At 29.1% G+C, this 24624-nt stretch overlaps 1 protein-coding gene and 1 long non-coding RNA gene across 10 annotated transcripts; both read left to right on the forward strand.

The window, feature by feature from the left end:
- Nucleotides 1-11109: 11109 nt before the first annotated feature.
- LOC141045258 (uncharacterized) lies at nt 11110-13921 on the forward strand. 2 transcript variants are annotated; one of them, XR_016502391.1, is made up of 2 exons: nt 11110-13302; nt 13456-13921. It is a non-coding gene; the product is annotated as an uncharacterized LOC141045258 (long non-coding RNA). The 2 variants fall into 2 exon arrangements; XR_012217258.2 differs by having other exon boundaries at nt 13466-13921.
- A 4084-nt stretch (nt 13922-18005) lies between these two features.
- Nucleotides 18006-21205, forward strand: LOC112279467 (putative cytokinin riboside 5'-monophosphate phosphoribohydrolase LOGL10). 8 transcript variants are annotated; one of them, XM_090248876.1, is made up of 9 exons: nt 18139-18279; nt 18634-18849; nt 19018-19115; nt 19423-19453; nt 19669-19768; nt 19913-19983; nt 20090-20233; nt 20367-20466; nt 21024-21205. In XM_090248876.1, exons 2-9 carry the CDS (start codon nt 18652-18654, stop codon nt 21029-21031), a joined length of 750 nt encoding a protein of 249 aa, XP_090105002.1. In that variant the 5' UTR covers nt 18139-18279; nt 18634-18651; the 3' UTR covers nt 21032-21205. The 8 variants fall into 8 exon arrangements, with proteins under 8 accessions (XP_024369698.1, XP_024369694.1, XP_024369697.1 ...); XM_024513930.3 differs by lacking the exon at nt 21024-21205 and having other exon boundaries at nt 18006-18279; nt 18683-18849; nt 20367-20798; XM_024513926.3 differs by lacking the exon at nt 21024-21205 and having other exon boundaries at nt 18007-18279; nt 20367-20798.
- Nucleotides 21206-24624: the final 3419 nt, after the last annotated feature.

Consider the following 24624-nt stretch of genomic DNA (forward strand, 5'->3'; position numbering starts at 1 on the left):
TATCAGAATATTCTAGAACCTTCTAAGAATATTCTAGAACCTTCTAAGAGAATCTTTAGGGAATATTCTAAGAATCTTCTAGAACCTTCTAAAGGAATCTTTAGAGAATCTTTAGAGAATATTCTAAAAGAATATTCGAAGAATCTTCCAATGTATGTCCATGACAAAGGGCCTTCTAAATAATAACACCATCTTCAAAACGAATCAAGGATTATAAGAAGTTCTTTGTTGTGGATCTCATGCTTAATCTTAGGTTGCAATAATTTCTTGGAATGAAAAGCTACTAGATGAAGTTTATCATCTATTTTCATTTGTGATAACATGGCACTCAAAGTAAAGTCTAATGCATCTATTTCTATAAAGAATGCTTTGAAGAAGTCAATGTGAAACAAGATTGATGTAGAAACAAAGGCTATCTTTAAAGCTTCAAATGCTCCTTCTTCTTCTTAATTCTACTGAAGTTTGTCTTTACAAGTCAAATTTGTAAGTAAAGCTGCAACTCAAGAAAAGTCCTTGATGAAGATCCAATAGTAGTTAGCAAAAAATATTGAACATCTTATATCATTTTTAGAATCTTCCAATCCAAAATAGTTTGAACTTTCTTAGGATCCATTATAAGTCCATCATTTGAAATGATATAACCTAAGAAGTCAACTTGAATAGTATAGAATACACACTTTTTTATCTTGGCATATAGTCTCACATCTCTTAATTTTTATAAGACATATCAAACATGAAGTTCATGTTCTTTTTTATTTTTAAAATAGATCAAAATATTATGTAGATAACACATAACAAAATTATCCAAAAATTCTTGAAAAACATCATTCAAAAAATATTAAAAAGCTATTGGTACATTTAAAAGTCTAAAAGGCATGACATTATATTTAAAATATCTATACTTGATTTGAAATGTAGTCTTTCATTCATCTCCTTCTTTGATGCATACTAGATTGTATGCTCTTTGTAGATCTATTTTTGTATAGATCTTAGCTTGATTCAATTGATTAAGAAGTCTAAATATTAAAGATAGTAGATACCTATTTTTAATGGTAATCTTATTGAATCCTTGATAATCAACATACATCTGCAATGATCCATCTTTTTTTTTCACAAAAAGAATTCAGGCTCCTACTAGAGATTTGGAATGGCATATGAAGTTTTTGGCTAGATTCTCTTCAATATACTCCTTGAGTTCAGCCAACTTATTTTGTGATAAATTATAAATTGGTCCAAATGGCAATTGTACTCTTTCTTGAAGGTCAAGTGAGTAGTTATAGAGACAATGTTCTAAAAGAGTATTTGCATTCTTTTTTTAAAATACATCTTAAAATTCTTGATATTGGCTTGGAAATACCACTTAAAGTCTTTGCACCATTAAAAATGGATGAGGCATAAATAACACAAGGTGATTCTTCTTTTGTAGCATGCAAGAAAGCTCTTATACCTATAAATATAGGTTTAATTATATTAGACTTGTAATTTTTTATTTGATTAACTACACTCTTAATAATATTTTTAAAAAAATCTAGAATATAAGAAATTCAATCTACTTAAGAGTTGTATTTTTTTAACTATGGTAAGCCTAAAATAGTTAGATTAGAAAGAGATCTAATAATATTAAATATGTTAAAGTTATTATAACCATTGATTATTACTTCTATAGAAAGGATTTAATGAATAACATCTCCAAAAGATAATAGATGACCATCTATGACTTCTATATAAACAAGTTTAGTTTTTTTCATTAAATATATGCTAAGTATTTTAACAAATTCTTCATCTAAAAAATACTTTGAGACTCTTGAATCTAATAAGGAAAAGGCTTTGTAATGTTTAGGTCTTAAAATAATATTTAATATAAAACAAAGAGAAGATTTTGAAGAAAAAATAGGACCTTCATTAGATATTATACACGGTTCAAGCTACACATCCTATTATAGTTGAACAAACTTATTTTTAGATATATTATCTTCTTTGATATTTATACTTTTTATTTTATAATTATGTCACTTCTTTTGACAATTTTGAGTAGTGTGCTTAGATTCTCTATAATATAAGCACAATCCTTCCTAATGGCAATAAGTTTTTTCTTGCTCAGTAAGAAGTTTGAAATGTACTACATCAATTTACATATCTTCTACTTCTGTTTGTATGTGTTGAGGAGGTATTGGCATTGCTATTGAATTTTAATATTGTTGACGCCTCCTTATTTGGCTCTCAAATCAAAATTCAAAAAATTGATTGTCACACTTCATAACAAAGTCAATTGCTTGATTTAATATTTGAGAATCATGTAAGTTGAGCATCAATTTCTTTACCTCATATTATAATCCATAAAAAATTACCTAATAAAAGAAATATTATCCTACTTGATATGAATTATAAGCTATTGAAATTGTGAATCATATAATATTATGGATCGATTGTCTTGTCATAAAATATGGATCTTGTTGGTTGCAATATGAGTTGCATCATGTTCTTCATACATGGATCAAAACTCTTCCAAAAAATCCTCTAAATTATCTAGTATTGGATCTCATTCTTCAAAAAAAAATGAAAATAATGATAATGTTGAATTTGAAAGAAGTGTACCAATGAATCTAACTTGTGATTTTGGAGTTGAATAGCTTTAAAATTGAAGTTCAATTACAAGTTGGACTTGATTAATAAATCCTCGAAACTTAGATTTTGTACCATAAAACTTCTCATGCAGGGCAATTCTTAGTTTTCTAGTATTAGAAGAGTATTCCACTATAGGAGAAGAAATATGATTGAGTGTAGATGTTGAAGCGGCTTCAATCATATCTATATCTTTATATCTTGTCATTTTTATTATTCTGAGTGGCAATAAATTAAGTTGATGCATTGCAACTATCAACTCTTTTAATTGTTCTTGTATTTGTGCCATTGCAGTCTTCATTTCAAGAAGCTGTGCCATAATGATATTTAAAAATATTATCTAATATCACTCAAGACAAAAAAAAGGAAGGACTTAAAAATAAAGAAAATACTAAGAACAATATTAGTTTAGAAGAAGGTAATCCATAACTTCTAATATACTTATGTCTTATCAAATTAAAGAAGTAATCTTCTCTTAATCAAGAGAAGTCAAAGTTCTAATATTATAAGTGTACTCTCGTCAATTTATCAAGGATATGAACTAGAAGAAGATGCAAAAATCTGAAAAATCTATATAAAAAGAAAAATAAAAAAATAGAAATATAATAATATGTATATTAAAAGAAAACTCAAATGGATATTTTTAAAATATAAAAAAACTAGAGATTCTTGAATCTAGACTAAAAATAAGAAAGAAATTGATAAAAATGAAGAAGACTTCATTCTTGCATCTATATATATTATCTATCTAGGATCTATATGGCAATGTTCTATAGGACCTCCAAAAATCTATTGACTTTGCATGACACGTATCTTGACTTGTAAAGCAAGTTTTCTATGTGGCCATGACATAATTAGCTTATTTCGCAAGGTATCAATATATGTGACACATGGATAGCTTGTTGTCCAAGTTATTAAATATAATCCTTGTCATAAGAATACATGCTTAGTTTCTACTATCCTTTCTTGATTACTTTCTTTAAATGTAGCCATAAACACTTCTAAGAATGAATTCAAATCATAAAGTAGTTGTGAATCTTTGTCCATCAAAGACATAAAGTAAAAAAAGAGCACTTCTCAATAAAAGTGTACCTACAAATCCAACTTGAGTAAATCCATCAAATATTGGAAAGGAGGTAATCTTAAATAGACCTTAATTTATTAGAGAAATCTTCAAAATTTTAATCTTCTTCTATCAAACTTCTCAAAGATACTAAACTTTGCCTCCCTTGAGCTTATAGAAGCAAGACTTTTTGAATTTAGTTGTGAGTTTGATCTACTTACTTCCTTCAATTATATAACTTCTTAGTATAGATTTTAGACTTCTTCCATGTGTGTAGGAATAGTATTTCTATGATTCATGTTAGAAATATATGAGATTTTTATTTTTAGAATGTTGATAAAATCATAAAGATCTATGATAGTTACAAATCTATTCTCACTTCCATTGGAAGTAGCATCTATAATCTTTCTTTTCATACATAAATCAAAAAAATTTAAGAAGTTAATTAGAGGAGAATAAGCAACTTCTAATATTAAATGAAATTTTCTATAAAGAAAGGTAATCTATTTTATTATATTTTTTAAAAAATCAATGTTAGAAAATTAAATTTTTTTATTTAAAGATAAGTAGTCCCAATCTTTAAAACACAATAATTGAAGTGAGATAATCTACTTACTTCTAAAATAAGAAATAAATAATAAATTAGCACTCTTGTCAAACTATCAAAGTTATAAATCTCAAAGAATTAAAAGTTCAATACACTCTTGTATCAGTTAAAAAGACTAAAAAATCACTCAAAGATGATATAGTATTAAACTAGAATGGCTATTGTCAAAGACAAGAAAATCTTAAAACAAGACTAAAGACTAAAAAAGCATTGATAAGAATGAAGAAGACTTTATTTTTGCCTCTGTATATATTATCTAATTAGAAGCTACATGGCAATATTCTATAAGACTTCTAACATATGTTGACTTTCTAAAAGTTGTATGTTAACTTGCAAAACAAGTTTTCTATATGTACACCACATAATTAACATGTTCCACAAGCTACCAATACATGTGACATGTGGTTAATTTGTGGACCAAGTTTTTAACCTACCAATTAACTATAAATATTTGTAAAGTCAAAATTGCATCTATGAAGCTTCTAAAAAGCTTTTTCAAGAAGATATTATAAAATAAATCTATTTCTATTTACTTCTATTTAATCATAAAAGTAATTATTGGAATAAATATATATATATCCATAATAGTAGTGGATAGATGCAATGATTTTGTATTTGCCATCCAAAGTTTATTTTGCATGCATTTAATGCCTTCAAATTTGCTAAAACTCATGCCATTTGTAAAGAAAATGTAGTGACATTATACAATTTAGAGACATTGTATAATGTACATCACTACTTACTTTATTATATTTGAAATTACAATGAGATGAGCATACAAGTAGGTAATTTATCACTTCTCTTTTTATTTTGTTTTTCTTTCAAGTTTTTTTGTTTTATTTTCTGTATATTATTTTATATTTTTTTCTTTTAAATTGAAATTTTTATTTCTTTTTATTTATTTTTTAGAAAATTTTTGAATTTTTTTTATTTTCTTCTTCTTCTTCTTCTTTTGAAGTTTGATTTTGTTTTAATTTTTTTCAAGTTAATTTTTATTTATTTTGAATTTTTTCATATTGTATACAGGGAATGGGGTATTTAAGGGAGAATAGTAGTAGAATGGATATTGCAAAATAAAACACACACCATGTGCAATCCATAGTTCTCAATTTACAAGAATAGTTGTCATATCTGATTGCAATGAATGTCTTTGGTGAGGGCATACCATTTTTTTTATATTTTCTAAAGAAAGTAATTTTGAGCAAATTATGTAGAAAAGTAAAAACCCAAGTCAAGTATGTCTATGCAAGCCCAAGCTTGGATGACTTCAGATTTGTTTTCAACATGGATTAGTCATTTTGTGGAATAATGTGTTACATAGTTGGATGGATTTTCGACAATATGTATGCACAACCTTGAAATATGAGCACCCATAGGTAATAATACAGAGGTAATAATGCAATAATTTTTGGACTGCACAACCAAAGCTGATTCACTAGTGATTTTCAAATTGTGCAAAGTAAAAAAAGTATACAATGGTAGTATATTTTATATAAATACATTGGTTTCCAAATTAGTATCTTCTCTAAATAAAGTAAAATATTCTTTTGTGAAACAATTTCATCTTATAGTAAAATAAAAATCTACAAATTCAGGGTAAATTTATATTACATATAATTATATGATATGCTATAGCTTACCTTATGCTTTTACATATTAACATTTTTTTTTATAGAGCATTTGAAAACACATACTTTGTGACCCCTATTTTACATACATGATACTAACTGATAAGATTACTCATAGACTTCTTATATTATGGTGAATTTCAGACCATGTGTTCCAAATTTATGCATATTATTGCTCTGTGAACAGCTTGATTCACATTATTTTTTATTTTATATTTTATATGATTCTCATTTTTTGAATTTTTCAATATCCCTAAAAACAAATTCAGCCTCAGCACCAAGATTCTTCACCCTAGCACTGTATTGCTCCAGAACGTTGATGAGCACTCCCTTGCTGATCCCACTCAAGATCCAAGTTGATCTGGCACGAAGTCCTTAAACGTGGACAATTCGATGGAGATTTTTGTTGCAAGGGAATATCAATGACGACCCTCTGTTGGTTGATCCGATTGCTGAACACTGTTGCTCTTACTCACTGGTGCTCACTTCGGTTCATTCGTTGATCCTTAAAACTACTCTATGCGATGGCACGAACATGCTCGTAACCACCTCCCTAAATCAACACCAAGCTACGGCATTACTAAACGAGGGCAAGAAAAAAATTTTCTTCTTTTGAACACTTCTTCCTCTTCACTGCCTCATTTGTATCTTGACCTTGAAGCAATGGTTGTTGAGGCAGTCACCGTCCGATCCACAAGTAGTTCACGACGCACAAGGAAGGAGGTATAGGGAGCTCCAGCATGCATTGAGAATGAACAGAACGAATCCACACAACTTGAAGGTTCCCCAATTTAAAACAAAATGTACCTTGTCGCCTCAATGCCGCCTAGATCAGTCGTTGACCAACCCACTCAACTGACAGCCTTACCCGGAAGTACTCGCTCTAGGGAGCAAGAACAAAACACAAAAGGAAAAAACATAGTAGACTACTCCAGTGGTCCACAACACCGCAGCAACGTTCAAGGTTCGATACCAAATCCAGTATCCTTCCAGATTCGCTACATAGACTTGTAGGCTGCAATACTACAACTCCAGCAACGCCCAATTCCAAGTCCACCATCCACCGCAGATTCACTTAAATCGCGACCTAAAGATTTGACCGCCACCTTTGGCACTGATTGGAGAACGAATTGGAATTGTCAACTCCCCACTTGGGGAAAGAATAAGAAGCCACTGCACCGCTCGCAACGCCAACAAAATAATGATTCTAATTCAAAAAAACTCGCCAATGAGCAACTGAACACACTGAACAACTAAAATTTCCTCTTAGAGTCAACGAAACCAATGAGTACGAGATGTGAAGATCGAGATAAGATTGTGACTCGCAGTTTTGTGTCAACTTCCCGAAGACAATCCCTTCTGCCAATTCGTTTCCCTTTGCAAAGCAGCATCAGAACCAAGACAATGTTGGTTACTTCAGCAACCGCAGAACGGCAGACTTCCGCCGCACGTAGCAACATCCATGCATTGCCACAACTTTCTCGTCCTTGATTTCCTCGCACTGTAAGAACCGTTAGCAGCTCGCCGCAGAACCAAAACGTGCGGAGCCCATGTCCAAGTATGTAAAAGATCAGCAGCACTTCAAACTTCTGTCGCCGGTCGTTGAACAAACCACTTCAGCGACCGCCGCACACCAATCAATGCAAAGAAGGGAAAAAAACCGCAACTCAATTGAAGAGGCCCAACTAAAACTATCTAGAGCAGGCGGCACCACCACACGCCTTCCAATCCAACCAGGAAAAGGAAGGTTCGACAATGTCGTAGCTCTACAATAGCACGAATCGATGCTACCCTAGCGGCACACAGCAGCAACTCCCAACATACAACAACGCACAATGCGAAGCTTTCGTAATCTAACACAAAAAACACACAAAAGAAAAAAACAAAACAAAACAAAACAAACAAACAAACAAAAACAAAAACAAACAAACAAGACAAAACAAATCGGGGTTCAGGCCGGACTCTTTCGCAGCAGCCCTGCGACCACGATGGAGGGTTTTGCTGTGCCCGGCATCAAGAACCAGCCAGATGGCAAGATCCTCCTGTGATCGATAACCACTTAGACTACACCCATACTATATCCGGTACAATATTCAAACTATGTTCATATCGTATACGGTGCAGTATTTAGACTATATTCATATCGTAATTTGATCGAATCAATAATGGATCATATACTGTATTTAGTACCATAATTTGCTGTGTTTGTATCTATACCCCACATGGAATTTAATACCATATATATATCCCAACCAGGTTTAGGGTTTGAAACTTTGAATGTTTTAGATTCCTTCTAGATGCTCATAAGATGCTCTATTGATGCCCCAAGTTGCCTTCTACATGAGAATTTCTACTAGATTTTCTACACTAAATCATATTTTTTCTACTGAAATCCTCTACACTAATCTTCACCTAATGATTGCAATTTTAACACTATAATTTCATTCTTTTGTTCTAAAACAACCCATGAGTCAATTTGATGACTCACAACAAGCAATGATGAAGCCCTCCAAGTATATGTAATATTGAGATGGCTAAAACATCAAATAAAATAAAAACAAAGTGAAGAAACAAGTTGAAAAATAATTTTTAGAAGATTGTTAAATAAATGAGAATTTAATTTTAAAAAATGGTTTTTTTTATAAGAAATAATAACTATAAGAATTATAAGAAAATTATTTTAGAATTTCAATAAAAAAAATTGTTAATAGATGCTTATTAAGTCAAACCATAGTTATAAAGAATAAAGACTTTGGAGGTAGCTAGTTTTTTAAAAAAAAAAAAATGATTTTTTTATTAGATTTATTTTTTATTATGATTTAATGATATTATACGTATATTAGAAAGATCTATATGCCAAAAAGCTAGGTAATTGCATCAATTTTCTCATTTTTCTACATTTGCCTTGTTTTTCCACTTTTCCATCTTTTATGGATAAAAAAGTTAGTGATTTTAATACCAATACCAAGAATTCAACTTTAGTGCTGTAACATTTAACAAATTCAATGATATCATTCTTAATTATACCATCGGGTTTATACAATAATTGCAATATCAAAAAAACTTTTAAATATTTTAAAAAAAATAAATAAATAAATAAATAAATAAATCAAAATACCAAATAAGTATGTAAGTGAAAGTCTTATACAAAGGCTGTAACATATTACAAGACAATTTTATTTTAAATATTTTTAGTCCCAAGGTATCAGGGATAAAAGAATCAAAAAATTAAAATTAGAAATATTTGACCACTTTATCAAAATTAAAGGAAATAAAAATAAAATAAAAATGTTCAGAGTTGTTATACCAACATAATGGCGAAATTCTCTTAAAAAAAATATACAAACTTAAAAGACATTTCAAATCAAGCTAAACCACGACTAACATCAATCTCTTTCAATCTTGTTTTATTGCATCTTCTTGGTCTAACAAAATGCCACTACATCTAAATTTTATGAAAACTCATCTATATAATAATTCTACTTAATCTTATTCTATTAATTAATACAACTAGTATATAAATCAAATAATTCGAATAATTTTTTAATTTAAAAATATATTTAAAAAACACTAAATATATATATATATATATATATAGATAGATAGATAGATAGATAGATATTACTTTTAAGAAACTTACATTATAATTTTGTGTAATTCAAAATATTATGGTTTAAAATTTAAAATTTTCTAAAGAAACAAAAAAAATTTTAAAAATTATCAAATTGGTTTTATATTTTAGAAAATCAAATATCTTGTATTTTATTTTTTTTATAATTACTTTTTCTATATTTATATAATTAATTTTTTATTCTAAATGCAATATCAGAAACTCAAAAATATAATATAAAATACTCTAAGTATTAATAAATATTTTAAAGATTTAAATTCAAATTTAAAACAAAAAAATTATTCATTTCATATCCTGTAATTGTTTTCAAATTATATATATTTAAAAAATTATTAAATTTTTAGAAAAAAATCTTATATTTTTATTATTTATTACATGAATATTTGTAATGTCAAATTTAACAATATTCGACTTATTTAAAGTAATCCATGGTAACTTTTTATGAATTGAGAATTTTACACATAAGATTCTATGTTAAACAGAATGACCTACAAGAATTTTTATTTTTATTTTTTCTCTTTAGTGCCATCTTCTACTGGGTTTTTTTGGAAGGAACTTCTAACATGTAAAAAGTTATCATTTTCTATAAAGTACATATATTCATCTAAATTTATGTCTTTAAATTAAAAAGACGTAGCCACGGAATTAAGATGAACTACTATAGTTGTTAAATTATTGTAATGTTTTGGAATAATTTAATTTCTATATATTACAAGTTATTAGGAATTTGTTTTCAAAATTAATTGTTCTAAAAAATTTTTAAAATCAATTATGGTGGATAAGTTGCAATGGCCAATTAACCAAGTCATTGTGCTTACTTTGATTATTAGTTTTTTGTATTTTAATCATCTATGAGACATGTGTAAGACACTTTTTTCTTCTAGAGAATATACAAATGGCTTCTATTTGATTCTTAGGTACTAGTTTTTATTTATACCATGTCTTTATTTATTCCAAATTTAGGATTTTATTGTATGATTTTTATATATCTTTGTTGGTAAATTTTAAATCTTAATTCAAGTATTTATTTTACAATAATAAAGGAGTATACTTTTCCTCCTACCAAGTTGTTAGGTGTAAGCATGGTAAGTACAATATAGGCCCCAAATAGAAGGAGATTATCAAAGATGAGTGGTTGATCAAGAACAATACTTGAATTAATTTTCTACTTTAATATTTTTAAAATTTTATTCTTTTATATTTGTAATGGTGATTTTATCTTTTTTATATTCAATAATGTAATTACCAAGTAGTTGAACATCTATACAATTAATTTAATTGGTTTAATTGCTACGATGTATTAGCAATCTTTTCTTAGTATAAAAAAAGAAATTTTTATTTTAAAGTAATTTTAATTCTATATTTTCTTCTCATAAGTATTAAGTTTTTTAAAACTTCAAAACTTCAAAACTATAAAACCTTTTAGTCTTTAATTTTATGTATAGTATTTAAATAGTAATTAAAAGTAATAAATAAAATATTACAAACTAACAAAATAATTTTTATATTTTTTTAATAGAATTGATAACTCAAAAAAAATTCTTCTATTTTTTACTTAACATCTAAAAAAATCCTTAATTTTATATTTTTGAGTAGTGTACATCTTTTTTTATACGTCATTACAATACTATTTTTTATTTTTTTTCTAACTACTTTAAAAAACATATATACTATTTTTTAAATTAATTCTAAATTATAAATTTATCTTTATATAATAATTAATTAAATAAAAATAATAAAAAGACTAAAATCTATTTTTACATACTATATGTTTCTACTACTTCTTAATAGAAACTAAAATCATACAGTATTTGAAGATTTTTTACATGTTATGATTTCTGTAATATTTATTTTTAAATGATTTATTGGTTTAAAATTTTTACATGTTTTTAGGAACTAAAACATCCAATAATTAAAATATTTTTTTAATTTTTTAATACAGATATAGTAATTACTAAAATTCTTTTGCTTCACTTTTTAAATGTTGAAGTTTATGATTAAATTTTGGTTTTTGAGTAATGTGTTCCTAAAGTCACAAAACAAATCACTTTAAAAGCTTATTTTTATTGTTATTTCTTTTGAAAATTCATCATTTTTTGTATTCCAAGTTTCTTTCTTTAGTATAAAAAAGAACTTGTTAGATTGTAAATACTCATTTTTCTAACCCTTATAATATTTTTTTTAGTTTCTTTTTTTAATCTTTTTTATTTTTTTATTTTTTTTAACTTTCGGTATATAGATTTATTAATTAAAATCAAAGAATCTACAATAAAAACTTTAATGTAAGTCATTTATAATCTAAATCTCTTAATTTGTAAACAATGGATTTGTTAAAATATAAACAAGTTAGCTATTGAAATCTTTACATTTATGCCTATGTGTGGCTTCTTAAAATGGAAGAAAATATTGGTGTTGTATTGATGTCTTAGTAACACCTCTTATGTATTTTAATTTTAATTCAAGACTCTGTAGTTTCACTATAATCAGAAATAGTCATTACAGCTTATGATCAATCTTGTATTTGTCTCTTCTTTGTTTACTTTCTTTCTTTTAACAACACATGAATGTATTCTCTTCTCAAAGTTTTGTTTATATTTATATCCTTAAAAATAGAAATAAACACTAATTAAATTTTATTACATTGGATTTCAAAAAAAAACCTTTCTCTAAAAAAATAAAATGTTTTTTCAAAATAATTAGTATTATAGAATTTTCCAAAAAAAAATAAAAAAATAAAAAAATAGAGCATTGAATCTAAAGTAATCCAATAACATTGTAATTTAATCGCAAAAATTTAAATAATTAAATCTTAACATCTACAAAAATAAATTGACTATAAGATTGTTTTGTAATGTGTGTTTTATTTTTTATTTTTTTAATTAATTTTTTTTAATGATTTTTAATTCATGATTATTTTAAAACTTAAATTAATGACTAATTTTGAATTGTTAGAAAAGTCTAGCAAATCAACCTAAAAAACTGATTCACCACAAACAATTCATAGCTATGACATCTATAAAAAGTAGTAAGTGAAGGTTTGAATAATTTCAAAAAAAATTAAATGTATTCAACATAGGTACAATGAAAACATGAAATGCATGTGGTTGAGTTATGAGTGGTTTATTTCTAATGTACACTTAACAATCTTCTTGACAACAATTATAGGGCCTTAAGTAGTGAAATTAGCATATAGAATATCAGAGTGGTTTGAATGATTGGCCGTTTTGGTCTGAAGACTTTGAAGCATGGATAGGGTCAGAAGAGAATCAAGTTATATTGAATTGATTCTGTCTGCACAAGGCAGTAGGAGATATGCTAACCATGAGAACATTAAATTAATAATAATAATAATAATCAAACATCAACAACTACAACAAATAAGAACTGTACTTATATAAATTGCTTTACATGCAACTATCCTGGTTGGGAAATGGGAAACCCTAATTATTGGCACCTCTACACAATAATTCTGGCCCACTTTTGTTGGCTCAACATCAGCAAGGGAAGGGTCGACTCCAACAAAGAGACATTCTTCATGTACAACACCTGCTTATGGTGTGAAAAATGTAGGGTGAGCTATCAATAGCACTAAACTATTACCACATTTAGCAATAACATAATTTACATTTGCGAGGTTTTTGGAGAAAACCATTTGTGATGTATGGAGGTTCTCAAATTTTTTGCTTGTGCACATGGTTAACTTTTGGGTCCCAGATGACTTGAAATCCACACCTCAAAAAGCAAGCATAAGGTACAGAAGACAAAGTCTGTCCTCTGCAACTTATTCTAACGTTCTGTTTGACCACCCACAAGTCCATTATGTTCCACATTTTATAGTTTCAATAATGCTTTTAGGCAGGACCATGTAATTGCAGGAGCAAATGCAAGTGATCACATTTTTCAGACTTGTGCAGATGCAGTGCATTAGATGGGTTTTGTTTCTCATTTCCAAAGAAAAACGAATTCACTGCTTCAAGCAAAAGTCTTGCCAGTGTGTGAAGAAGTCAACATTCCAGACAGGCCAGAACCACAGAATTTCTAAGAGTGCACTGTCTGTGATGGTAGAAGGGAATCAGAGTGCAAACATTACAATCCCTTTCAGTTTTTTTTTTTCCATAAAAATATTATTGGCTCAAAACTCTAATAGAAAAACTTACAAATTCTCTTTCTACAGTTGTATTTTTGTGGAAAAGATGAGCTTTTTTAATATATTTAATTTATTTTTCCCCTAATTCAAAGAAAATACAACAAAAAATAAAATAATAACACTTGCCATGATAACCAGAATCCAATATTATCAACACTATGTATTATTATTGTTATTATTATTTAATGTCAATGACATGGCCTAGATCCACTTGCTTAATAAATTCCAAGTATTTGAACAAATTGGATAACATGATGGATTAGAAACTTGATAAGCAGCATGATGTGGCAGATACACTTTTTCAAAACCTTGCTGTAGATGAAAGACATATATATATATATATATATATATATTAATGATAAATGGTGATTTTACAATGGTGATTTTATAATGGTGATTTTTTTCCTTGAAGTAAGAATTATTTTACAATGGTGATTTTTTTTCCTTGAAGTAATAATTATTTTTTTAATTTAAGTTCAGTATGATGAATATATATATATATATATATATATATATATACATATATATATTGGTTTAATTTTTTGTGGTTCTTTTATTTTTAACAAAATATAAGAACATGATATTACATTAAAAATAATCTAAACCTATAAAAAAAAGTTTATAAAAGGAAATATAATGTGAAACTGAAACTTATCCTAATAGTTTTATCTTAGATATTTAGAAAAAAAAAAAAAAAAAGGTTCTTTCTCTTTGTTACACAAGCTACACTCATGTACTTAATCCTTTTATATTGGTCCATTAAGTGAATTATAATCTATACTTCTAAATTATTTTTAAAAAATAAAATAATAACAATAAAATTTTATGAATTTAATTTTTTTGCCTTATTAAAAATTAATGCAAAAAGAAAAAATTAATATGTTTAAGATAGAATTTTTTTTATCTTCTTATAAGAATTAATTTTTATTTATATGTAGGATATTTATGTCAAGAATGTCCTATTAAAGCAATATGTTGAATTTTATTTTGTCAAAATTTTCTATATACTTTTACTATTTTTTAAAATTAAAAATACTAAGTAATTATAATTTAAAATAATTAGCTTATATCAAAATAAGTATATTTCTATTTATATATATCTTTTTATAAAAATATTATCAAATCATGTTATTTATAATATATTCAAAAATAACAAGTATATATAAATTTTTAAAATGTATGTATATCAACATATTAAAAAATTACTTTAAAAAATTTAATAATTTAGATGAAAAGACTAATTTAATGACATATTTAAGTTTCAATTAATTTTTTTACTCTTATAATGCTAAATTAAAAGCTCTTGAAATATTTAAAAGATGAATGAAAAAAATTAGTATATTTTATATTATTTTTTTTATTTAATTTTTAAAAAGTATTAAGTATAATATTAGTAGATATAATTTTTAAAAAATATTAAATTCTTTTTGCAAAAATATAAGTGTGCTTATCATGTACGTGTATTTTATATTGATTTCTACTTTTAACAATCTTTCTAAAAACATTTATGGGATCAAAAACAATGAATAATTTATCTAAATTTTTAGTGAAAACTAAAAAATTAGTGATTTTATTTATTTATTTAATTATTTTTATTAAAAGTTGGATTGATAATATTAATAATTAGAATAAAATTATGTTATAAGAAGATAAAATTTTTGGTATATATTTTTTTTTAGTTTAAATGTTATAGATCAAGGTTTTAATTAATACAAATACTTCAATAATGATTTGATGTTTTTAATAGTTTTGTTTTTAGAGATTAACTTGACTAAATTTCTTGATAATTGATTATATTTTTAAATTACATACTGATAATCAAAAATTATTATAAAAACTTTATTATATATGTATATATATTTATATGTGAATTAATATTTTTATACATTACATCTTGATAATTAAATTTTGTTTTAAAGAACCATAATTTGGTCTTATAAAAATATTTACTTCATTTTTTTAAATTTTAGAATATTTAATATCTAAATATGATTTTGAAAAATATTTGACTTTAAATTATTATATTTTTAGTACTAATAATTGATAAAATTTAAATTTATATCATATTTAGAATTAACTAAACATCTTGGCAGATTAGTTAAATAAATATTTCAATAAGTAATTAGTCAAGATCTTATATTAATTTTGCAATAATTTGAATTTATCTTTTATGTAGCTCAATGATCCACAAGAATAATATAGTAGAGATTAATACTACATTTTCTAAATTTTACACGAATTTATAGTTAATCTATATTGAATCACTAGAAAAAAATTATATTATAAAAATAGAGTTTTTATACAGAATAAAGCATCTTTAATAAAGCATGAAGGACGTAAATTTTATATTTTAAAGAAATTACTAATTAAATATTTTACTAATGTTTTCTTCCAATTTTTTCAAACAGGTTGTTTACAATTTTTGTAATCTTTGATAAAACATTTGCTTATTCAATAAAATTGTGTCTTATTTGTCAAATAAATTATAAAAAAACCTAAAATTCTTGATTTCTTCATATATATATATATATATATATATATATATTTCCAATAAGTAAAATTTTAATAATATTAAAAATAAATATTTGATAAAAGCTAGGGATCAAAGTTTTCAATTATCTATAATTTTCTTTAGTTGTGTATCTACTTGTAAATTACTTTAATTTCCTTCAACTATAATTAATTCCAAAAAAATGAAGATGTGTCTTGATGTCTTTATTTTGTGTTTAAATAGAAAGGTTATAATGTATGTTTTGATAGTAGATATATGATAGAATTTGTAAAATAATCTTTTTCAATGTTTAGTAAACAAATATTTTAGAATAAATTTATAATTTTTTTATTCTTGTATTATTTACTTTTTATTTTTATTTTTAAATATAATTTGGTGTTATTAATATGTCTATATATACTAAAAAAATAAGATTATATAAAAAAATGTGATACATACTTTTTAGACTTATAGTAAATATACATATATATAATTAATTAATTATATATATACACATTATTCAATGATAATTTTTTTTTTTTGATTAAATATTAAAATTCAACAAATCTAGTAATCAATGTCAATTGTAGTTATCAATTTTGTTCTCAAGAATTTGTCTAGTATGAGATATTTTATTAGAATGGTTGTGCAGTAAAAAAAAAAAAAAAAAAAAATATAGTTATTAATAAAACTCTAAAATCGTTAAAGAATTGATGCACAAGCAATTCCAAATTAATCACATGGATGCAAAATTAACATGTTTTGCATTTAATTAAACTTACGTCCATAGACAAAGACCACTTCCGATAGTTGTATTTCAAATATGCACAAGTGCAAAATTTTCATTAAAAAAACACCACTTAATTCATCAATAAACAGTTTCCGAAAATCATCATTAAAAACTAAATCATCTTTAATCCACAATAATTTTCAACTACTAAGAGATGATAGATTGATATCAAAAGGTTGGCAATTCAAATCTTAGATATAAAACTTGTAACCTTATCAGATGGATGTTAGATTAGAAACAATGACTATAAGATGTTTCAGAAAAGTAAAATAGAGGAAGAATAAAATTGCTAAATCAACCCTGCAGCAAAGCACACGAGAGCATGAAGGGGACACAAGAAGGATCCCTCCACTTTGCAAAGTCCCAGAGATGGACTAAAACTGGCACTGATTTGCAAAGGAACTCCAACAATATGCAAAAGCAGTTTGCGGACCATTCATTCCAGAGGCTGAAATCCAGTGCCATTGCTGCTCACAACCATGATCTGACCCAGTGCGACAAAGAGCTGAGCAGTGAGCTCAGGACTGCACATCACAAACAAAGCAGGATGAGAGAGCAAAGTGAGGAAGAAGGAGAAGAAGAAGAAGCTCAAACTGGGCCAAAAGCCTTGACTTGACTTGACAGAAGAAGCATTGACATGAATATGAAGGGAAGGAAGGGAGGAAGGATGCAAAACTGTTGCAACGACGATGTGGGAAGCAACGAACATAAGGGAGAAATTGTGCTGAAGCAGTTGATGGTGGGGGAAAATATTGCTGGAGAGCGGTGCTGGTGGAATCACAGGCGTACTCCACTTTGCAGTTGCCTTGCTGAAGTGGGTGAAGCCTCCCAACATGGATCATCGCCTGAAACTCATTTATTTATATATAAAAGAAGAACATCGCAAAAAGGCGTCACTGAAAGTTCGCCGGTAACCACTGATGCACACTCAGGAACTGTTCCCTGGGAGGCCCGCCCATCTCGGGGTTCGGCTGAATTGATGCGAATATTAAATGCCTACGGAGGGATTTATTGCATTAATCTCAACTGCTCGCATCACGGTGCATGTCAGCTATGCCGTAGTGAGGAGCTTATAAGAGGGAGCTCGGAAATTGAGGGTGGAAGAAATTGCAGCAGAATCAGCGATAGAGAGAGAGAGAGAGAGAGGAAGTAGCAATTTCTTTTCGCCGACGCCTTTCTCCTTCCGTGTCGTGTTTCTAGTCTTTCAAGGTGAGGCATCGTAGCTTTTTTAGGGGCTGGAGTAGCGCATTCTCATACTCTCCCAGCGGTGTTCCACTTCAACGTCCGTGGAGGATTTGAGGTATTGAAACCTTAGAGCTCGGGTTGTGCTTGTGGAATAGAATTTGGGGATGATGAGTTGTCACGCAATGCCTTTTTTGTCTCGTTCTGTGATGTAAGTTGGAAGCTGGTTTAAATTTGTACTGTTACCTTCGTATCTTCTTCGTTGATGGTTTAGAATTTTCGAATTCTTGGTACTGAGTCTTACGATCTGCTGTGATATCATGCATAGAGCCCTACCTAGAGCATGTCCCCTGTACGTAAGTGAAGTGTTTAGTGAGAGAGAGATTTGTTTCTGTTGGTATAGCATGCGGTTACGTGGTGGAGAGGTTGCTGAAGAAGGCTGTATCATTCTCTACTCGTTCACTCGTCGTAGTCTTGTGATGAGAGTTCAATGACAGCAGTGAAAGCCGGGATGACGGTAGGGACAATGGGAAAGCAAGGAGCCGATAACGAGAGCTTGTGCCTCCCTCTTCTTGCCAAGGAACGGATAATTTCCAAACGGTTCAAACGGATTTGTGTGTTCTGCGGCAGCAGCAGTGGCAAGAAAGATATCTTCAGCAACGTCGCTCTCAGCTTGGGACGCGAACTGGTATTGTATCTATCCCCCTCCTCAACTCACCTAGAAATTCAGTCACGATGCAAGAGGACCCAATGCTAAACAAACGTAACTGTTTGCTCACTCGTTAGCAACGTCTGCGGATTTAAAGAATTGGTAATTGGGTTCGTAGCCTCATTTAGGTGTCTTGTTGATTTACAGGTGAGCAGAAAAGTGGATTTAGTGTATGGAGGAGGGAGCATCGGGCTGATGGGTCAAGTTGCTCAAACTGTTCACGGGGGAGGCGGCCATGTTATAGGGTATAGCCCCCAATAACAATTTCTTCGCAGAAATTGCATCTCCCATGCATGTTGGTAGAATAACAACTGCCTCACATGTTTGAATTGCATTTTATGAGTAGATGTATAGCCTTTCATACGAGGGACCTGTACGCCAGGTAAAGGAGGAGTTGAATTGCTGGTACTATCTTGGTGACATGTTGAAATATAATGGAGTTGAAGGGATAGGGTTTACAGAGATCGAAACGTGGGGATGTATGGTCGCTGTTGATCAGACATTCAACTCGGAGATCTAAGAATTCGAGAATTGTGCATGCGTGGTTGACAGGGTAATTCCGACGGCGTTAATGGGCAAGGATGTACGCTTCTACGCACTATTCTTTCTTCTTCAATTTGTGTATTTTTTTTTTTTTTTTTTTTTTTCTATCTGTTTCGGTACTGGTTGTAGCAGAGCACTACACTTGCATGCAAAGTTCAATTTTAACCACCGAAGAAAGTTGCTGCTGGGAGGTACTGGCCTTGAATTCTGCATTGATTTGGATGAGAAGTCTCAAAGAGTCTTGACATTGTCCAGCTCTGCGGCCAGACGGTTGGTGAGCTGCGAACAGTACGAGACATGCATCAACGGAAGGCAGAAATGGCTGGACTGGCGGATGCGTTCGTAGCTCTTCCAGGTTTCATTCCAGTCGCTTTATTTTTATGGAAATGCATATCACAAAAGGATCAATCGGGGGTTATATCACTCCAGAGTACAGATGCATGGCTACTTTTTTATGGTTACACAGACCCCCGTTGAATCGTCACATGATGCTGTGCAGGTGGTTATGGCACATTAGAGGAGCTGCTTGAGGTTTTAACCTGGTCGCAGCTTGGGATTCACGAAAAACCAGTAAGTTTTAAGTGCAAATCCTGGTTTCCAATCAAATTTTTGCTGATCCCTCATAGAAGAAAGCTAAAAGGAATAGCGCACTAATTTCCAATTTCATATTCATTAGGTAGGGTTGCTGAATGTGGATGGCTACTACAACCCACTCTTAGCCTTGTTTGACAAAGCTCTAGAGGAGGGGTTTCTCGGGTTATCAGCTCGGAACATTGTTGTGTCAGCTCCCACTGCCAGTGAACTTCTCGACAAACTGGAGGTATGAACTTTCTACAAGCAATTATGTTCAACACTTTGCACAGATTTGTCCCGATTAGGGTTACCAACCACCTGTGAGTTTTGCCTTTTCAAACTCTAATTTCTTCGCCGTATGAGTGGGTTTTCATATGCAGGCTTACACTCAAATTCACGACTGGGCCATTCCCAAGCTCTACTGGGAAGATGTCAAATGCTTCGTTTACACCTCTACAATTCCAACCACTTTGAATCAAGGTAAACCAGAGGCAATATAGGCCAAAACTTCGTGTTGTAGAAAGGGATGTAGCTTGGTAACATGAACTCTCACTTAACAGGTGGGAAACAAGAATTGGTGCTCAGGTGGGTGCAACAGCTGTTGACAATATTAATAAGTTTATACCATTTTTCACATGCTGTACTTTGAGTAGCTCAGTGTAAAGACTCAAGATACTTTCTATTGGAGTTCTAAAATGTCTCCACCACAGAAGGACATTGGTGGAGGTTGAACAGGTAGAAGCTACATACAAAATTTGTGCAATCTTCAAACATGTTGTATTTCACAAAGTAGACTAAAGTTGACAGCCTATCATCTATTTGTGACGTTTCACTTGTTGGTGGCATTTCCAAGGGGAATTTTTGGGTCTATGAGAAGAAACGTTGCCTTGAGATTTGGATCAACAATATTGATTTCATCATGGAATGATGAGTTTGATTAACAAAAAACATTTGCACATGTATCTTATCCTCTGAATGCCATGTTTATCAAAGGCTAATTCTTGCATCCTATCTCTCATCCTGATGCTTGCATGCAGGATTTTGAGATATGAGCCCTTTGTTGGTTGTGAGCAGCTTGTCTATGTCCAAGTTGGAAAAATCTGCTTACACTGTTACAGATCATGGTCTTTGGTAGAAACAATATTCAAGAAGTACAAACCTTTATGGTTAGCATGATTCTAATCAGATTCTTCAATCAAATCTATTAATCTCCATGTTGTATTCTCTTTGTGTGCTACCTCTTGTAATTGATACAATTAGCAAATAATTTTTGTTAATCAACAAGAAAAAACAAATCTAAAATACAGCAGTAATAATTTTATTAAAAATTTGGATTTAAGAATTTACAAGAAGGATTTTTTATTTAACTAAACTATAAATATAGGATTATTTAGTCATTTTAAAATGTAATATACAGAAAATTCAAAGTGTTGTTTGTCTTAAGTCATCTTCATTACACACCTTAATTAGTTTTTTTTATGGTCATAGATGACTTACAATTTTTTAAGATCATATAATGATACTTTTATATTATGGATCTAAATTTGTCAAGTACCTTTTATACCTTAATATTGTTAAAATAGTTTATTTTGTTGTCTTTGTAATGTACTTTTGAGAGCACTATTGCAAGGCAATTTTTTCTTTATTTTTATTTAATTTATTAAAGTATTTTCTACTTTATAAAAAAAAAAATTGAAATACCCATTTCTACTAAATCATGCTAAAGATTTGATGTGTCTTTCCATTTCAAGATACTACAAAATATTTCTAAATAAACATTCAGATATATAATATTGTATAATTATTGCATGGTCTTAAAATTTGTAAAAGTTATCTCTAGCTTTAAACAACCTTACGAAGATTTGTTGTTAAAATGATTAAGAACAAACAAGGCTTTAAATATTTTTTATGTTATTTCCTAAAATTTTAAAATAAGTCGATTTTATTAAATTATGCAATTAAAAATATTCTCTTATTTCAAATAATTGAATCAAATCATACATTCAAATTTTAATTAAATTATAATTAACTTTCTTGAGATTATTTTTCTTGTATATATCAAAAATATTTTTGCCAATAATATCTGTTAGAGAAATAATCCTAAAAAATATTCAAAATAAAAATTTAATATTTTAAAAAATATTTTAATAAATTAAAAAATAATATTTTTAATAAATAAAATTAAAGAAATATAATTTTTTTTTAAAAAGAAAAAAATGTTAGAGCAATAATACTAACATTGGATGATTATATATTAGAATAGTAGAATGCTTCAATTTATATGATTCTTTTAAAAAAAGTGTATGTTTTGAATATATAATAAGTAGTAAAACTTATAAATATATATAATAATTAGATTGATATATTTTTTTATAAATTTTGAATTAAATTACAAGATGTTCTATTTAGATTGCAAAATTTTCTTGTATTTATTTTGGTAATATTTTATAATGCATCAATAATAGGTTACTATCAAAAGTAAATTTTTTGTGTCTATAATTTAAATTTACTATTTCATAATAATAATAATAATAATAAATATTCTAGAAATAATAACAAAACACCTATATTAAAATTCTTACTTTGGTACATTAAAAACCTATTAAAAACTATTTTACAACTAATATACACTAACACCACATAAATCAATCAATAACTTTTTTTTTTATTTTTTTAATTTTAAGTTTTAAAACAAAATCTAATAACTTACATTAACTTACAATATTTAAGACTAGAAATGAATCCACTCAAAACCTTACAAAAGCACTTTCACTCTATCTTCCTCAACCTCAATAAAATTAAAATGAAAGTAATCCTAATATTTGATGACCTTAGTAAGTTCACAATGTGAAGAGATTATGAGGCTAGCAAATCTTCACTAAACATGTGAATGATGAGAGGACCAATTCAGAAATTTAGGCAACATTAAGCATGCTTGTTGAGATTTGCACAATGGATATCGTGTAAGGACTCGATTTGCGCTTGTTCAACGTGTCTCTCATGCTTCGGTAGAAACTGATTGCACAACCCTCTTTGCACTGAATGCAATAGGATTCCAAGGGAATGGTCTTCGTTTGTTTGTGTTGGTGGAGTGTTGTCAAATGCTTGCAGGCACCATCAAGTTCAGTTCAATTTGGGGTTGCGTGTATTTTTATGAGGACGCTCGCTTTCATCTACAGGTGGGTATGGAACACTTGAAGAGCTAGTCGGAGTCATCACCTGGAATCAGTTGAGAATTCACAGAAAAAACAGGTCCTGTGCACTTCTCGACGTCGTCCTCGTCAACTTTGTGTGCACTTGTTTTACACGTGTCAGTATCCATTTAAAAGATAAAAGCTCATTGAAGCATTTTTTAAGATTATCCTTGCGGCAGAAAAGGGCCGAGTGTTGTGGCCATTCACGCATTCTTGATATTTTCCAGGTAGGAGTTCATGCGGACTGATTCACACCACCATCCATGTTCCTGAAGATATGGTCTGCGTTTATGGATATTCGTGTAGTCAATTGTAGATACTACCTAAGAATTTGAAGCATGAGGAAATCTTAGTACAAGTACCGTGGAAATTCAGTTCTAGCACTGCAAGTGCACAGCTTTGTATACTTCCAGTCGACCATGTTTCAGTGATGGAGCTTGGTTTTCCAAGTCCACGCAAGAGTATCCTGCTGCTCGATGACAAATGTGTGAACTTGTCCATAACTCGGATCGTTTCGGCGTTGTCACTCTTCAGTTTTCTTCGACATGTATTGACGGTGGCATTTGATTGTGATGATCCGTGGATTCAAGCTCCAAGGAATTTTCAAGATTAACTCTAGATGCTTCCTCGAAAACATTCTAGATTTGCAGCTTCTTTCATGGCAGCACCAAGTAGCAGTTATTTACTCGGGGTGAAGTATTCCCATGATTAAGAAGGGGTCAATGAAATCTGCTTACAATTTGTTTTTTAATCGTTATTGTACAGAGGCAGCTAAGTACAAAGAATGTGGTACTTGGCAGTACACATCATAAACTTCTATTGAATGCTCCATATTTTATTTACATGCATGTAGACGGGACATTAGAATATCCTACGAGCATTGATGAAAAATTAAAATGAAAATCAAGTGAAGCACTTCAAGCACTGCAAGTGCACAAGTATTGATTGCACTCAATGTTAAGCCTTTGCAATTAATTCATATACTCAAATGCAATACTGCAAAAGAGATGTGGGATGTATTGGCTAAAATCCACAACTCCATAAGAGTTATTATTGAGATATTTTTAACAAAGAAGTTGCATAATTTTTGATATGTGGATAGAGAATCTATAGAGATTTTTCTTTGAGAGATTTTTTACCTTAAAGATTAATATATTAAAGCCGGTCATGAAATGAGTAAACAAAGCATGTCATTTCTTATACTTATTACATTACCAAAATCTTGGAATCTACTTATTTAGTCAATTACATCAAGGAAAAGAAAAGAGATCATCAAAGAAGAAGTAGGGTCTATTCTCCTTGAAGAGGAGATGCAAAGAAAAGATAAGACTAGTTCATTATTTTTTGGTTTAGCAGTACATGAAGAAGATAACAAGTCTTAAAGAAGTACCATCTACAACAAAAATAGAAGCCTAAGATTGATAAGTCTAGAAGCACTTATAGG

The sequence above is a fragment of the Physcomitrium patens genome, chromosome 3 (assembly GCF_059467195.1).
Source record: "Physcomitrium patens ecotype Gransden chromosome 3, ASM5946719v1, whole genome shotgun sequence".
NCBI lineage: Eukaryota > Viridiplantae > Streptophyta > Bryopsida > Funariales > Funariaceae > Physcomitrium > Physcomitrium patens.

Excerpts from the sequence above, each read along its gene's own strand:
- LOC112279467 (XM_024513926.3), top strand. The coding sequence starts at position 18,652 with ATGACAGCAGTGAAAGCCGGGATGACGGTAGGGACAATGGGAAAGCAA. Across the intron at positions 18,850-19,017 it reads TCAGCTTGGGACGCGAACTG|GTGAGCAGAAAAGTGGATTT; the intron begins GTATTGTATCTA and ends GTTGATTTACAG. Across the intron at positions 19,769-19,912 it reads TGCGTTCGTAGCTCTTCCAG|GTGGTTATGGCACATTAGAG; the intron begins GTTTCATTCCAG and ends GATGCTGTGCAG.